Source organism: Argentina silus (genome assembly GCF_951799395.1).
Source record: "Argentina silus genome assembly, chromosome: 2".
In the NCBI taxonomy this organism is placed as follows: Eukaryota; Metazoa; Chordata; class Actinopteri; order Argentiniformes; family Argentinidae; genus Argentina; species Argentina silus.
The window spans coordinates 30,665,956-30,682,680 of NC_139656.1; the positions used below are offsets into that span (position 1 = coordinate 30,665,956).

The window sequence follows — 16,725 nt, forward strand, 5'->3', positions numbered from 1 at the left end:
GTGTTGTTATTTCTAAATGGTGAAGCTAATATGTACAAAAAAAACTATCTCAAATAATGCCTGAGAATCGATACTTTGTGAAGAAGAAATGCTTCAGTGTCCCAATAATTACAGAGATAACTGTATGTAACCCTGTATTCACCCTTTATATAATTATTCTTTAAATGTCTAAATGTGTTTGCTTTTTAGCTGACTTTGTTTGTAGGACCTTGGGTCACCTCAAAGATACGATTTCACCTGGGTGGAGAAAAGAAGGTGAGACATGATTTGAGTCACATTATTAGAAAACATTCTGTTAAATATACTGCCTCTAACTCTTTTGACTGGGGAGGGGTTAGTACAGACTCAAACATGTTTGTTTTTTATTCTTTATTTCCTAGTGAGCCGCCACCATGAGTACGGATGCGGAGATGGCCATTTATGGCGCAGCTGCCATATACCTTCGTAAGCCAGAGAGGGAGAGGATCGAAGCTCAAAGCGCACCCTTTGATGCAAAGAATGCCTGCTATGTGACTGATGTCAAGGAGCTGTACCTCAAGGGTACAATTGTTGCCAGGGATGGGGCAAAACTTTCTGTGAAAGTTACGGACACTCAGGAGGTAAGCCTATAACATATAACCAAACTGCAGCTTCCATAAGCAGGATAAACCTTTCAACACACATATTATTTAGAACAAATGGAATCTTTGATTTCACCTTTAATACTCAAGTAGAGTGGAGGATAGCATAGCAGTGGTACTGTAATGCAAATAAATCAATTGCATGGATTATGCTTGTAACAACAAATCATGAAAAATATTCTATTTGTTTATCAGTGAAAAGTTATCCATATAGTGTTGATTTGAGTATTATCTAAATATCCCACTGTTTCAGACTAAAGACTTCAAAGAAGATGACGTCTTGCAAATGAACCCCCCAAAGTATGACAAGATTGAGGACATGGCCATGATGACCTACCTGAATGAAGCCTCTGTGCTGTATAACCTCAAAGAGCGTTACGCAGCATGGATGATCTACGTAAGATACATACACATCAGTCAACACAAGAAACCTATCACACTTTAGCAAACGCAATGAATAAAAAATATATGGCATGTCAGTATATTCAAAGATACCTAAACTTCCACATACCAGCTCATCTGACTTGGCTAATTCCCATATTTGATCCAATTCATTCAGACCTACTCTGGGCTCTTCTGTGCCACGGTGAACCCCTACAAGTGGCTCCCCGTGTACGACCAGGCATGTGTAAATGCCTACAGAGGGAAGAAGCGTATGGAGGCTCCACCCCATATCTTCTCTGTCTCTGACAACGCCTATCAGTTCATGCTGACTGGTACGAGCTCTCATGGATGGATAGATGGATAGATGAGATACTTTATGATGATGCCTTGAATGCAATAATGTACCAACATCCAATGAATGAGTATGAACAATGTTTCTTTGCTTGCAGATAGAGAGAATCAGTCCGTCCTGATTACGTAAGTTGTTCACTAACATCTTACTTTTCAAAAAGTGTTCCATTTGCAGTATGTTGGGTCATGAAGACAATAACGAGTAACTGAATGAGGATATGTGTTAGGTTATGAAACAAGTTAAAGCAATGCCATTGTCTTTTCTTGCTTAATGAATGCTGATATGATCCAAACCCTAAACCCCTCTTTCTCTGTCTATAAACTAGTGGAGAATCCGGTGCAGGAAAGACTGTCAACACCAAGCGTGTCATCCAGTACTTTGCCACCATTGCTGTGGCTGGCGGGAAGAAGGAAGCACCTGTCAGCGCTGGTAAAATACAGGTAAGTTGTGCTGATGTCACAATTTAGAGTAAATTGAGGTGAATGATGATAGGAAACACCTAAACTTTACTCTATTATAGTCATGTTTTCCATACTGTAGTCCTGCATATCAAAAGTAGTTTTATAGAGGATTAGGGTTGGGTATATGTGATGTTGGGAACCAGTAGGCTCAGAGAGGAATGGAACCCTGGGCTTTACGGTGGGAGCCAATCACATTTCAGATTATATATTTTTTTTTCAATTTTTATTATTTAAGGTCTGTACCTCATTATTTCCACTTTCTCAGATAAAAGGAACAGATGTTGTGTCGAAAGACAAATTAAAAGAGATTTTAAGTTACTCACACTTCAGCGACTTTGTCTCTTACAGGGGTCTCTTGAGGATCAGATCATTGCAGCTAACCCCCTGCTGGAGGCTTACGGTAATGCCAAGACTGTGAGGAACGACAACTCGTCTCGCTTTGTAAGTATGAGGGAATACACTTTGGCAGTTGTAGTTTTTTTGTTGACTGATTTCTAACCACCCCGCTCTATTGTAGGGTAAATTCATCAGGATTCACTTTGCTACGTCCGGCAAACTGGCTAGTGCTGACATTGAGACCTGTAAGTTGGTATTAGTCATTTCTCCATACTTATTTAAACACAATTTATTTTATTTTTTTGCAAAATACCCATCTCTGTCCTGTTCTCTCTATCAGATCTGCTGGAGAAGTCCAGGGTGGCCTTCCAGCTTCCTGATGAGAGGGGTTACCACATCTTCTACCAGATGATGACCAACCACAAACCTGAGATAGTCGGTACGCCAAAGCAGAGAGCAGGGAAAACTAGCGCCCTGCTGTCAAAGTGAAATACTCATACAGTAGCTGCTGCACTAAGTAGAGTCAGAGATGGTATCAGAATTGGGCTTTGGTTGAGTTGATGAAATGTGCCTGCATTTGATTTAATGGACAACTTTGTTCTCTGGTCTCCACAGAAATGACACTCATCACCACCAACCCCTATGATTTCCCCATGATCAGCCAGGGGCAGATCACTGTGGCCAGCATCGACGACACGGTAGAGCTGGTCGCCACAGATGTGAGTCGCGCAAAGGGTTTTTATTTGTATCAATGATTTGTTTTAGTGTTAATGAATGGTTCAGTTGTAATGAATCCTCTTATAGAGGTACATCCACAAAGCCCCCCTGTGTAACATTGTTAAAATCCTATTGTGCTGCTACTCTACTAAAGGAATAGAGAAGTCTGACATTTCCATCCATTCTGCTAGATTTGGAGCTTACAGAGCCGTACTCTGACAGAGTGAGTTTGTCTTCAATTCCTCACTGTTTTTTTCCTCTATAACGTGAAATCCCTCTCTTTCAGGAAGCCATTGACATCCTGGGCTTCACCGCTGAGGATAAAGTGTACATCTTCAAGCTGACGGGCGCTGTCATGCATCACGGCAACATGCATTTCAAGCAGAAGCAGCGTGAGGAGCAGGCCGAGCCAGACGGCACAGAGGGTGAGTTCCACCTCTTGCCCCAAACATGGAAAAAAGAACATTTACATCAAGTTGATCCTCATGAAACCTTACAACAGAATAGCTGATCACTCTGGCCAGACAGAATATGTAGACACTCTACCAATTATTTGAAATAATGCAAATTAGTGGATTGATTCAAATTAAAAAAGTTATTTCAGATACATAGATTTCAGTTTCACTGATTAAACACATAGAACATGCTAGCGTGTAAATTCTTGTTGTAATTGATTTGCCATTTATAAACTGTACTATGTTTGTCATTCTGAATGAACATTTGATTGTTCCATGTTTGTAACCAGGGCTCCTCTGAAAAAGGGACCTCGCTCTCAGTAGGGTTAGGGTCAGCCTTAACCTGTGCCTAAATAAACGGTTAGGGTTAGGGTTACGGTTAGCCTTAACCCCTGCCTAAATAAAGGGTTAGGGTTAGGGTTAGGGTTAGTGTTAGCCTTAACCCCTGCCTAAATAAAGTTTAAATAATATGGCTCTGTCCTTGAGTCTGTTGTTGCTCCTTCTCTTTCCAGTGGCTGATAAAATCGCTTATCTCCTGGGCCTGAACTCAGCCGACATGCTTAAAGCTCTGTGCTACCCCAGAGTGAAGGTCGGCAATGAGTATGTGACCAAGGGACAGACAGTAGCCCAGGTAAGGCATTCATGTATCATTCTTTAATTCATAAGATACTGCCATATTGTTAACAATCTTTTGATTTGTTTTGGTTTCATAGTGCTTGAGTGTAAAAGTGCCACCCTGTGGTTCAACAATGATAAGAAATCATAAAACACAATTTCCCAAATCAGTCAACACCAGTGTAAAATAATATCAAACAGCCCCCCTCTCTCTCCCCCAAGTTTATGCAGTCACAACACTTGCACAACACTAGTGCCCTAATCCTTGAGCTCTAAAAACCTCTCTAATATGCATACCACCGTCCACCTGCATCACCTCAACTGCACATGGTCAATATCTCATGTATTAACTCGAGGTATAATTGTTTATAGGTGAATAATTCTGTGATGGCTCTGGCTAAGTCCATCTATGAAAGGATGTTCTTGTGGATGGTCGTCCGTATCAATGAAATGTTGGACACCAAGCAGCCAAGGCAGTTCTATATCGGTGTGCTCGACATTGCAGGTTTTGAGATCTTTGATGTGAGTATGATGTCAGGACAAGAAAACAAGTTGCGATTATGAAAGATTACAGCCCCATGTATGACGAAAAGATTCCTTTATTCTTCTGAAATTCCATCAACAGTACAACAGCATGGAGCAGCTGTGTATTAACTTCACCAATGAGAAACTGCAACAGTTCTTCAACCACACCATGTTCGTCCTGGAGCAAGATGAGTACAAGAAGGAGGGAATCATCTGGGAGTTCATTGACTTCGGCATGGACTTGGCTGCCTGCATTGAGCTTATTGAGAAGGTAAGCAGCCTGTGAGGATTATAGCATTTAATGATGGGTGTCAAAAGCAGACTTAATAGTGGTAGGTGTTTGAGACTACTGTAAGATGTCCTCATTTTGGTACAATGAATCTTACTGTTCGTATGTTAGTACCTGCTTAATATGCTTCCACCGCATGCATATCATCATATAAAGGTGACTGTTGAAGTAAAAAACATGAAAATATGAACATACTAATTGAATTCAAATCTCTTTTTGCACAGCCATTGGGCATCTTCTCCATCCTTGAAGAGGAGTGCATGTTCCCCAAGGCTTCAGACACAACCTTCAAGAACAAGCTGAACGACCAGCATCTTGGCAAAACCAAGGCGTTTGAGAAGCCCAAGCCTGCCAAGGGCAAGGCTGAGGCCCACTTCTCCCTGGTGCACTACGCTGGCACTGTGGACTACAACATCACTGGCTGGCTGGACAAGAACAAGGACCCCCTGAACGACTCTGTGGTGCAGCTCTACCAGAAGTCTTCAGTCAAACTGCTGTCTGTCATTTATCCTCCTCCTGCAGCTGAAGGTAACATTAGCTTGATGTTAATAACTAAGCATTATGATGATGATTAGCATTAAGCCAGGCAGACACTACACAGTTTCAGCCACAAATTTGCCAAAAGCCAAGTTCTCATGACTAAATGTTCACGTAAACGCAGGTCATCTGCTGTGAACCTTGACTCGCACAGTGTGAGTTGGTCAACAACATGAAGAGAAGACCCATTTGAATTCTGACATTTGAAGTCACACAATTAACTCGGTGTGAATGAGACTTTACATTCTTTGCCACATTACAATATAATACTTAAATAAATAGCTGCAATGTAATCTTATAGGGATCAAGTTTCTGTCCAGAACATCTTTTCTACATAGCTACAATATACATTCTAATTATTGGTTTGGAACCATGAAATTGAAGAAAAACTGCAGAAAAACAGCTGTCAATACAATATCTCGCGAAAATTCAGATGATCGTTACAAATCTTTGAAAAATTGACAACCAGGCTGCCATAGTTTGTGCCTGGATATTGTGTCCAAATTCTCCTTATGTTTTTAAGGCTTTTTCTCTGTGAATAAGACATAGACTACGGCTATACAGACAAAATATTTTACTATTACGTGGCCAGCGCCATTTCTACCATTGTCTTGGCAATGAAAAAGCGCTGAAGGCAAGGGTGAGAGGGGCTCGGTCGCCTCGCCCAGCGTGAGGGCTACAATCAGGTCTACACGTGCAGCATACTTTGCATCAAGACAGCGTGGCGTGGATAATTTGTCTTGCAGTATGAGACCCTCTCATCGCATTTGTGAGAATTGGACAGTGTTCGTCTGGCTTTAGAGTTAATTACTGCAGCAGATACAACTTGAACTTTATCAGAGATTTATATAATTTCTAACACTCTTTTATTTATTCAAATTATTTCCTTGAAAAAGACACCACAAAGAAGGGGGGCAAGAAGAAGGGAGGTTCCATGCAGACTGTGTCCTCCCAGTTCAGGGTGAGCTTTTGATAGTCCTGCCTGCCTGTTGAGTGTCTGTTGAAACTTAATATCTTTTAAAAGTGTGTATTAAGTCTGAATTATTTGTGAGAACACAATGGTTTGTAAACCCCCACAGGAGAACTTGGGCAAACTGATGACCAACTTGAGGAGTACTCACCCTCACTTTGTGCGCTGCCTGATCCCCAACGAGTCAAAGACTCCAGGTACAACACAGAGAGACATTTTTAAACTATAAATCCTATAACAGGTTTATGTAGGGGTTAAGATGCATTTTGTGTTTTCCAGGTCTGATGGAGAACTTCCTGGTTATCCATCAGCTGAGGTGTAACGGTGTACTGGAAGGTATCAGGATCTGCAGAAAGGGCTTCCCCAGCAGAATCCTCTATGCTGACTTCAAGCAGAGGTAGAGTACACAATACACAGTACACAGTACACACACACAGACACACACTCATATACAGTGCCCTTCCTTGACAACATACGAAACAGTTTTGAGACTAACATATTTAACAATTCTCCCTATACAGGTACAAAGTACTGAATGCTGGCGTCATCCCTGAGGGTCAGTTCATGGACAACAAGAAGGCTTCTGAGAAGCTGCTTGCGTCAATTGATGTTCCTCAGGATGAGTACAAGTTTGGACACACCAAGGTAAGGGCTCAAATTCACCCAGGAAATGTTACCACATAACAGGACTAAAACATTAGAGATGCTACAGGATATTTTGTATAATTTCAGCCTACAATTCTAAAAGTCGAGCATATGAGCAAAAACGAGTCCCTGTCGCATGCCCTGAAGTGTGGGCGTGAAAATTCCACTGACGACATGGGCACGCTAGTGTGAAAGTGAAAATACTGCTGCTTCAAAATATTGGCACTGAAAAACTAGTGATGCCGTGGCTGAATGAGGTAAAACAGTGATAAATTATATTTGTACGAACTAAACATTGACCATCCATGCCCAAAAAAATAGGTTTGTACAGACATATTGTACTTGCGGAGATCCCGCAAAGCATCTCTTCAATGTAAACTATCCATAAAAAATCTCCCTCATCTCTTAATTTCTCTTTCCTTATGTAGCATTTGGAGCTATATTAAGAGGAGAAAAATATTGCCCACACCGTAACATTTTCAAAGTTGAAAGAACCCAAGCTTCAGATAACTTTAATTCCTTTGTGATGCTTTGTGTTTGAGTCGTATGGCTATAGCTAATCTGTCCCAGAGCATTAGCGATCTGTTCTTCAAAATCTCATGGTGAAATTACATGCATTTCAATGTTGTTACAACCAAGTCTAGTGGTGTTGAACCACCCATTCTGCCCCTTCGTATACGTACGTCACAATGTCTAACTCCTCCATTTGACATGTTTGTTTATCTGTGCTCAGGTGTTCTTCAAAGCTGGTCTGCTGGGGGTCTTGGAGGAGATGCGAGATGAGAAGCTGGCAACTCTGGTAACCATGACTCAAGCTCTCTGCCGTGGATACCTGATGAGGAGGGAGTTCTCAAAGATGATGGAGAGGAGGTATGGGATGGAAGATAATCTCTCTAGCACTACATATGAACCACCTGTATGTGATGATATATGAATGCACTTACAAGAAATCATATAATCATATCATAATGTAGCCTGGGCTACTTTTCCATGTAACTTTGTTATCATTGAGCCGTTCAAAAGCATAAAACTCACTACGCCACAATTGCCTTCCTGCTTGCCGTCAACCAGAGAGTCCATCTACACCATCCAGTACAACGTCCGCTCATTCATGAATGTCAAACATTGGCCATGGATGAAGGTCTACTACAAGATCAAGCCCCTGCTGCAGAGCGCTGAGACAGAGAAGGAGCTGGCCAACATGAAGGAGGAGTTTGAGAAGTGCAAAGTCAACCTGACCAAGGCAGAGGCCCGTAAGAAGGAGCTGGAGGAGAAGATGGTATCCCTCCTGCAGGAGAAGAATGACCTTGCCCTCCAAGTTGCATCTGTGAGTGGGCAACCAGCCTCACAAGGGCACACACACTCACACACACATGCATGCAAACACAAACACGCAAGCATTTTTCAAAGATTTGTATTGATTGTCTGTGTGCCCTTGGACTAGAATCAGTTTATATTTGCATACACATTGTGTTTTGAAGCCGTTTGCCTTTTCTTCCCTTTGAAACCAGGAAGGAGAGTGTCTGAACGATGCTGAGGAGAGGTGTGAGGGGCTCATCAAGAGCAAGATCCAGCTGGAAGCCAAACTCAAAGAGACGACCGAGAGGCTGGAAGATGAGGAGGAGATCAATGCTGAGTTGACAGCCAAGAAGAGGAAGCTGGAGGATGAGTGTTCTGAGTTGAAGAAAGACATTGATGACCTGGAGCTAACTCTGGCCAAAGTGGAGAAGGAGAAACACGCCACTGAAAACAAGGTCTCATATAACACATACAAACTACAATCTGATCAAACTGTCAATGTGAAACAATCAATGAATCCAACCATAGCAAAACAATAACTAAATCCAAGTGATGTTGGTCCTGGAATGAGAAGACATGAAATAGTAGCAGAGTTCAGCAGCATAGTACTCCCCACATTCATAGCATATTCTGGACTCTTCATTCCATATCTGATATTAATTCATGGTATACACTGCCATCTAGAGGATCACTTTTATTACATGCTAACATTTGCAATATAAACTGCATTTCCCTTTGTGAGGTGAAGTGACAAAAGACCATTTCTGTTGTGTCTGTGTTCAGGTGAAAAACCTGACTGAGGAAATGGCGTCTCAGGATGAGGCTGTTGCAAAGCTCACCAAGGAGAAGAAAGCCCTCCAAGAGGCCCACCAGCAGACACTGGACGACCTGCAGGCAGAGGAGGACAAAGTCAACACTCTGACCAAGGCGAAGACCAAGCTGGAACAGCAAGTGGACGATGTGAGTGGGCAATGCAAATAAAGCTGTGCTAGTGTCAATCAAGATTGTAAGAGTAGAGTAAAGCTAATTGTTTTACAGAAGTTAAGACACACAAGAATATGAAACTGTCACATACAAGCTGGGAATTATTAGATGGCATTAGATAGTATGAAAGTCTAGGTTAGTCATTTAGTTTGAGGCAATCATTATGAAACTACACCCTGTGTTATCTCCCAAATGATTCACTTCATTAATCTACTTATTAATGGTTTGGACATTATTGTTCATTATTTAGATTTTGATGACAAATATGTGTGTTTATCTTCTAGCTTGAGGGTTCTCTGGAGCAAGAGAAGAAGCTCCGTATGGACCTAGAGAGATCCAAGAGAAAGCTGGAGGGAGATCTGAAACTGGCCCAGGAGTCCATAATGGACCTGGAGAACGACAAGCAGCAGTCTGATGAGAAGATCAAGAAGTAAACACAAACAAATGACAACAAAGTTGTATTAATTGAACATTCATTTTTCTTCACATTGTTGCAATAGTCAGAATCATCATTGTGCTGAAACAAAACGAAAAAACGTTTCTATTGAATTAGAAAATAGACAAATCTGAACAGATGTCTTTCTGTAAATCAAAGTGAACAGGACAATAGACTTTCCATTTCCACTACAAACTGCAATCAATGTGTTTATGTTCTTTAGGAAGGACTTCGAGACCGCTCAGCTTCTCAGCAAGATTGAGGATGAACAGTCTCTCGGTGCTCAGATGCAGAAGAAGATCAAGGAACTCCAGGTACAGAACAGGACCATCAGATGGTTCAGTTGTCTGTATAGTGTTTAACAATACTACAGTAACATTGTCAGGATCGCGATGAGAAACAGTGATCAATTCATTCTCCTGTTAGCACTGTCCTGGTTTGCAACGGTTCAGTTTGTTTAAGCATGATGCTTAAACACCATACAGTACATTCTGTATGTTAATTGTAAGTTGCTTTGGATAAACACATTTTAATATTAAAATAATCATTTGTTTACTATTATTTTGTGAGCTCCTTTGCTTTGACTGTGTTGTAGATTTCATCTCTCTGTTTGTGTCTCCCTATTGTAGGCCCGTATTGAGGAGCTGGAGGAGGAGATTGAGGCTGAGCGTTCTGCCAGGGCTAAGGTGGAGAAGCAGAGGGCCGATCTATCCAGGGAACTTGAGGAGATCAGTGAGAGGCTGGAGGAGGCCGGGGGTGCTACCGCTTCTCAGATAGAGATGAACAAGAAGCGTGAGGCAGAGTTTCAGAAACTGAGACGCGACCTAGAGGAGTCCACCCTGCAGCATGAGGCCACAGCCTCCGCTCTGAGGAAGAAGCAGGCAGACAGCGTGGCAGAGCTCGGGGAGCAGATCGACAACCTGCAGCGCGTCAAGCAGAAGCTGGAGAAGGAGAAGAGCGAGTACAAGATGGAGATAGATGACCTCTCCAGCAACATGGAGGCCGTCGCCAAGGCTAAGGTCAGTAGCAATGTTTGGATGGAGCTGTGTTTGTGGGGGCCAATTCAAATACAAGTTAGAAATGGAAAGCTTGGCATTCAAGGCTTGGCTCAAGATAATCATGGAAAGTAATAATGGTTTATGTTTCACTACCAGGGCAATCTGGAGAAGATGTGCCGTACTCTTGAGGATCAGCTGAGCGAGATCAAGACTAAGAATGAAGAGAATGTGCGCCAGGTCAATGACATGAGCGGACAGAGGGCCAGACTCCTGACTGAGAACGGTACCAATGATACTCCAGATACTGTAGAAATTCATCTAGGACCAGCTTACCAACCCCAAATCCTACCATTAACCTTAAAAACACATAACTGACCATAAATCAAACTTGATACCCTATAAGCTCAGAAATATAACTGACAGTGACAACAATGAACATTAACCATTAGAATTTAGCGTAGATTAACAAGATGCTCTGTTCCCCACAGGTGAGTTTGGTCGCCAGCTTGAGGAGAAGGAGGCCCTGGTGTCCCAGCTGACCAGAGGCAAACAGGCCTTCACCCAGCAGATTGAGGAGCTGAAGAGACATGTTGAGGAGGAGGTCAAGGTAAGGAACTCAAAATAGACACCACCAACCACAACGTTTTCAACTACAGATTCATGTTGACTGTGATTATGCCACCCAGTGACTTCTAACTGTAATATTTAGTCTCTCCTCATGTCTCTCTCTTTGTCTTTTTCTTTTTCAATAATGCTCTTACACCTTCTCTACAGCTCCTACTCCCTCTCACCTCTCTTCTCCCCATCACCTCTTCTATTTCTCTCCCTAGGCTAAGAACGCACTGGCCCACGGTGTCCAGTCTGCTCGCCATGACTGTGACCTCCTGAGGGAGCAGTTTGAGGAGGAGCAGGAGGCCAAGGCAGAGCTGCAACGCGGCATGTCCAAGGCCAACAGTGAAGTGGCTCAGTGGAGGACCAAGTACGAGACTGATGCCATCCAGCGCACTGAGGAGCTGGAGGAGGCCAAGTGAGTCACACACAACCATTATTCACCATGGATGGGGGGTATTTAAATTCTGTTCTGTTCATTCTGGAGATGAGTTGATACATTTTAATCAAAGAATGTAAAGGGGACACTTATTGCAAAATTATTTTTCCATTATATTTAATCCTAAATAGAAATGGAATTATTTCCCAGATATATATTTGAAGGAAGCCAAGTGAGTCACACATAACAGCAAAAACAGTCTATCCCACTGTTTGATACAGGTTGACAATGAAAGGAAACCAGAATGTAGAAGTAGAAATGTAGAAGCTCCTGAGCAGGGCTTCTTAAATTCACTATCATCAGAACAAGACACATGAGTTACTGTATACTGTTTCTCCCATCACCTGTAAGAGCCAGATGTGCAGACATTCTCTGACACAATCCCTCAGAGGTGAAGCTTTATAATCCCTCATTTGTCTAACAGGAAGAAGCTGGCCCAGCGTCTGCAGGAGGCAGAGGAGACAATCGAGGCGACCAACTCAAAGTGTGCCTCTCTGGAGAAGACCAAGCAGAGGCTGCAGGGAGAGGTGGAGGACCTCATGATTGACGTGGAGAGAGCCAATGCTCTTGCTGCCAACCTCGACAAGAAGCAGAGGAACTTTGACAAGGTGTGAAATAACTAAATAAATTAAATGTATTCATTCTAGAACCATATCGACCTCTTTAAATTGAAATGATAAATAGGGGGTATTGTTAAATCATATTTCTTATTACAAAAGCCCTATCAATTCGCTAATGGACAGATAAAAGAAGAAAGCGAAATATTAAAATCACATGTATTTCTCTAGGTCTTGGCAGAGTGGAAACAGAAGTTTGAGGAGGGCCAGGCAGAGCTGGAAGGAGCTCAGAAGGAGGCTCGTTCTCTGAGCACGGAGCTCTTCAAAATGAAGAACTCCTATGAGGAGGCTTTGGATCAACTGGAGACTCTGAAGAGAGAGAACAAGAACCTGCAACGTGAGTCAAACAGCAGTAGTTTTATTTGGCTCTTGATGCGCTGACTTATTTCATCAAGCTACGTATGTAGTGACCTGATTCTTCAGAACAATGTTCAAATAGTCTAAAACGTTTTAAGACCCTAAGCTTCGCCAGACAGAACAAACATTTACATGTATTCTTCTCATAATTCATTATGAACTCCAGTGTGTTCCAATGTTCAAAGAAAATCTCCCTGTTCTGAATGACTTCTGTGTTTCTGTTTGCAGAGGAGATCTCTGACTTGACTGAGCAGATCGGGGAGACTGGCAAGAGCATCCATGAGCTGGAGAAGGCCAAGAAGACTGTGGAGACAGAGAAGTCTGAGATCCAGACTGCCCTGGAGGAGGCTGAGGTAGGAACTCATGCAGTTTAATCCTGTTCATTTGGAACATATACTCATCCTTTCATTTAAGCTTTACTGTCCAGGTTAGTCTCATTGAGATAAAATCATTTTTTAGACCTGGTCCTCCTATCCTATTACCACATTTTCATTGCATACAGTAGCAGGGCCCTTTCCAGGAGAAGCCTAAATTAATGAGTGCCAGTCCACTACTCTCTCCCACAATCAACGTGTGACGACTGTTTTGTTTTGTTCAGGGTACACTGGAGCACGAGGAGTCTAAGATTCTGCGTGTGCAGCTGGAGCTAAACCAGATCAAGGGTGAGGTGGACAGGAAGCTTGGTGAAAAGGATGAGGAGATGGAGCAGATCAAGAGGAACAGCCAGAGGGTGGTTGATTCCATGCAGAGCACCCTGGACTCAGAGGTGAGGAGCAGGAATGACGCCCTGAGGGTGAAGAAGAAGATGGAGGGAGACCTGAACGAGATGGAGGTCCAGCTGAGCCACGCCAACAGGCAGGCAGCCGAGTCCCAGAAGCAGCTGAGGAACGTCCAGGGACAGCTCAAGGTAAGGGGCTGGGAAATCAGTCAATGTAAACATTGCCCCCAACTATACATTTCAGATATTTTCCTTTCGGCCTACAACAAGTTTTAATGCTCTACATCTTTGTGAATCCCAGGATGCTCAATTGCACCTTGATGATGCTGTTCGCGCAGCAGAAGATTTGAAGGAGCAGGCAGCCATGGTGGAGCGCAGGAACGGTCTGATGGTGGCTGAGATTGAGGAGCTCAGGGTTGCTCTGGAGCAGACAGAGAGAGGCCGCAAAGTGGCCGAGCAGGAGCTGGTGGACGCCAGCGAGCGCGTGGGACTGCTTCACTCCCAGGTATAGGTGATTTCTAGGCAGTCTCATCTTACCCACAGTGACTTTTGTATGATTTCTTGAAATACAGTTCCAACTAATCATTGAGTTTCCTCATACAGAACACTAGCCTTCTGAACTCTAAGAAGAAGCTGGAGAGTGACCTGGTTCAAGTGCAGGGAGAGGTGGACGACACAGTGCAGGAGGCCAGAAACGCAGAGGAGAAGGCAAAGAAGGCCATCACTGATGTAAGTCCCCCTATTCAAAAACAAAACAATACAATAAACATTATTTGTCTCCAAAATAGAGGTCTTTATAGATCTTTACAGATCCACGAAAACTTGAGACCAGGGTAAATGACAGAGCAGACCTGATAAACGGACCTGAGGAATTGATTGTCACCATCAATCCCAACTCATCAAAACCTGTGATTGCACATCGTGAGAGAGAAAGCAATAGAATGCAAGATGGAGTAGGGTGAACACACTTTGGCTATTTGTCCCGATTCCTACAATGACAGAAGATATGTTCCACATCATAACATCACACATTTCAAAACCATCACGTCATAATATTATTAAGAGTCGGAAATGCATGGATCCATTTCATTTCAGGGTCCATGTCTTTTGACCCGTAAAGACCTCTCCACCATGGGCCAATTGTAGTTGGGCTGAGCACATGATCTGTGACACATTGTGGATGAATTAAATGATTCCACACACGACCATTTCAGGCGGCCATGATGGCAGAGGAGCTGAAGAAGGAGCAGGACACCAGCTCTCACCTGGAGAGGATGAAGAAGAACCTTGAGGTCACAGTCAAGGACCTGCAGCACCGTCTGGATGAGGCTGAGAACCTGGCAATGAAGGGCGGCAAGAAACAGCTGCAGAAACTGGAGTCCAGGGTAACTTTGCAGAACTTATTGTATTCAATAAACTTTTGTTCACAGTCTATCTATAATAGCTTAGATGAATCAACCTCTACTTCTTTCCAATAACCCATGACTGATTTCACCACCTTTAACACACGGCTGTGTTCCCTCCATACAGGTGCGTGAGCTTGAGACTGAGGTGGATGCTGAGCAGAGAAGGGGTGTAGATGCAGTCAAGGGTGTCCGCAAGTACGAGCGCAAAGTCAAGGAGCTCACTTACCAGGTAAGAGTAACAGAAACACCTTCACACACACTGGTACAGTCAGGCACCTGAATGCAATTGAAGTATGGGCATTGACTTTCTCCCACAGACTGAGGAGGATAAGAAGAATGTTGCCAGACTTCAGGACCTGGTAGACAAGCTGCAGCTTAAAGTGAAGGGTTACAAGAGGCAGTCTGAGGAAGCGGTGAGTCACATACTGTCACTCAAATATTCTTACAGCATATAAGACACATGGTTTTGTTCATAGTCAACATAGATGACAAAATTTGGTATCCACAATGTACATCGCGTCAAGTAACTGGTAAGGAAATAATACACACAGTGCTTCCTTTGCTTCTATATTACCATCACTATCAGAAATAAGTAAGTAATCAATACAACTAATATCATTTTGGTTCATTTGTTTTGACAACATTTCAGACATTGTAGGCTGAGTGTTATTGTCTCCCTCTCTCATTCTCTACCTCTCTTTTCCTCTCCCAGGAGGAACAAGCCAACACCCACATGTCTAAGTTGCGTAAGGTTCAGCATGAGATGGAGGAGGCTGAGGAGCGTGCTGACATCGCTGAGTCCCAAGTCAACAAGCTCAGGGCTAAGAGCCGCGATTCTGGAAAGGTACAAAGCTGCTATCAAACCTATACCTGAGTCATGTCCAAATATGACCTCATCAACAACATCATTTCAGGTTCAGTGTACACAGAGGTCAATATTGACTTTTACATTCAACTGTCTTGGACATCTCTGAGAAACGTATCCTTCGGGGGGGTAAAAATCTTCTTTTTGGCATTGCACAATGCATTAGGGTCCTCCTGTTAATAACAGATTAATACAAACCAAGCTGACACTGAAATTTAAGCTCAAAGCAGAGCCCAGAGCCAAAGAACTGCTTGCCCTAAACAGTCTATTGTGTTCTTTGAAGTGATCATACGTAAGAGGTTCATTCATGTCCTTATTTTCTTTTTCTTTTCACAGGCCAAAGAGGCTGAATAAACAAGACCACACACTCTGTGATGCACCGATTGTGAAAACATAAAATATGGTTTTCATAGTGAAATTCTGAGCATTGATTAAAAAACGTTTCCTTTGTGACTTTGTGGTCGTTTTGTCTTTGAATTGTGGCACAAACAATGTTTCATAAGATCTGTGAGGAGCACTGGAAAAAAACACACATGGAATTTCCTCTCTACGACACGTCAGTCCTCACCTTGAGCGTCACGCCCTGTTCTCTCCGCTATCCTCCGGCAGGCAGTACCGGAGCATTCGGTCTCGGACCAACAGGTTCAAAGACAGCTTCAATCTCCAGGCCATAATACTTTTGAACGGTCACCTCTAGCTGCCCAGCAGCACGACCTGCACAAGAGACAATTTGCACTCACTCTCTGCACGCACGCACGCACACGCACACGCACACACACACACACACACACACACACACACACACACTTCCATCATTGCTACTGCATTTATACTATTTATCTGTGTATATTCCACCATATCCAAAGCTCTACACTTATTATCTATGCGGATCGCACCAGTTTCGCCAAAGTGGCTGGTGAAATGTACAGATCTACCCACCAATGCCAAAATCTAGCCGCATTTGGCAGGTGTTAATTGTTTGCCCTGAACACGGTCAGTGATCTATTGTGTCATAGTGACCAGTAAATATTCCAATAAGAAACACGACACACAACAAACAATAGTTATTTCAATATAATTTATTGAACCTT

General features: G+C 42.9%; 1 protein-coding gene across 1 annotated transcript; it reads left to right on the forward strand.

Moving 5' to 3' along the window:
• Nucleotides 1-240: 240 nt before the first annotated feature.
• On the forward strand, nt 241-16,003 carry LOC310820744 (myosin heavy chain, fast skeletal muscle-like). Its single transcript, XM_083692520.1, has 40 exons — nt 241-255; nt 381-599; nt 874-1,017; nt 1,180-1,336; nt 1,454-1,481; nt 1,682-1,796; nt 2,166-2,258; nt 2,335-2,398; nt 2,494-2,592; nt 2,769-2,872; nt 3,157-3,295; nt 3,838-3,956; nt 4,313-4,462; nt 4,566-4,736; nt 4,979-5,282; nt 6,188-6,252; nt 6,371-6,458; nt 6,541-6,658; nt 6,783-6,906; nt 7,640-7,776; nt 7,978-8,233; nt 8,418-8,660; nt 8,989-9,165; nt 9,474-9,619; nt 9,849-9,939; nt 10,255-10,644; nt 10,780-10,906; nt 11,112-11,230; nt 11,454-11,650; nt 12,096-12,279; nt 12,460-12,625; nt 12,874-12,998; nt 13,244-13,552; nt 13,665-13,868; nt 13,967-14,092; nt 14,578-14,748; nt 14,894-14,998; nt 15,087-15,182; nt 15,482-15,613; nt 15,971-16,003. The coding sequence occupies exons 2-40, from the start codon at nt 393-395 to the stop codon at nt 15,986-15,988; spliced, it is 5,808 nt and encodes a 1,935-aa protein (XP_083548646.1). The 5' UTR covers nt 241-255; nt 381-392; the 3' UTR covers nt 15,989-16,003.
• The last annotated feature ends 722 nt before the right edge of the window (nt 16,004-16,725 follow it).

What these genes read in the sequence shown, in the direction of transcription:
- LOC310820744 (XM_083692520.1), top strand. Translation starts at nt 393, where the DNA reads ATGAGTACGGATGCGGAGATGGCCATTTATGGCGCAGCTGCCATATAC. An exon ending in CAGACTCCTGACTGAGAACG is followed by an intron (nt 10,907 to 11,111) that starts GTACCAATGATA and finishes TGTTCCCCACAG; the next exon opens with GTGAGTTTGGTCGCCAGCTT. An exon ending in AGAGGCAGTCTGAGGAAGCG is followed by an intron (nt 15,183 to 15,481) that starts GTGAGTCACATA and finishes TTCCTCTCCCAG; the next exon opens with GAGGAACAAGCCAACACCCA.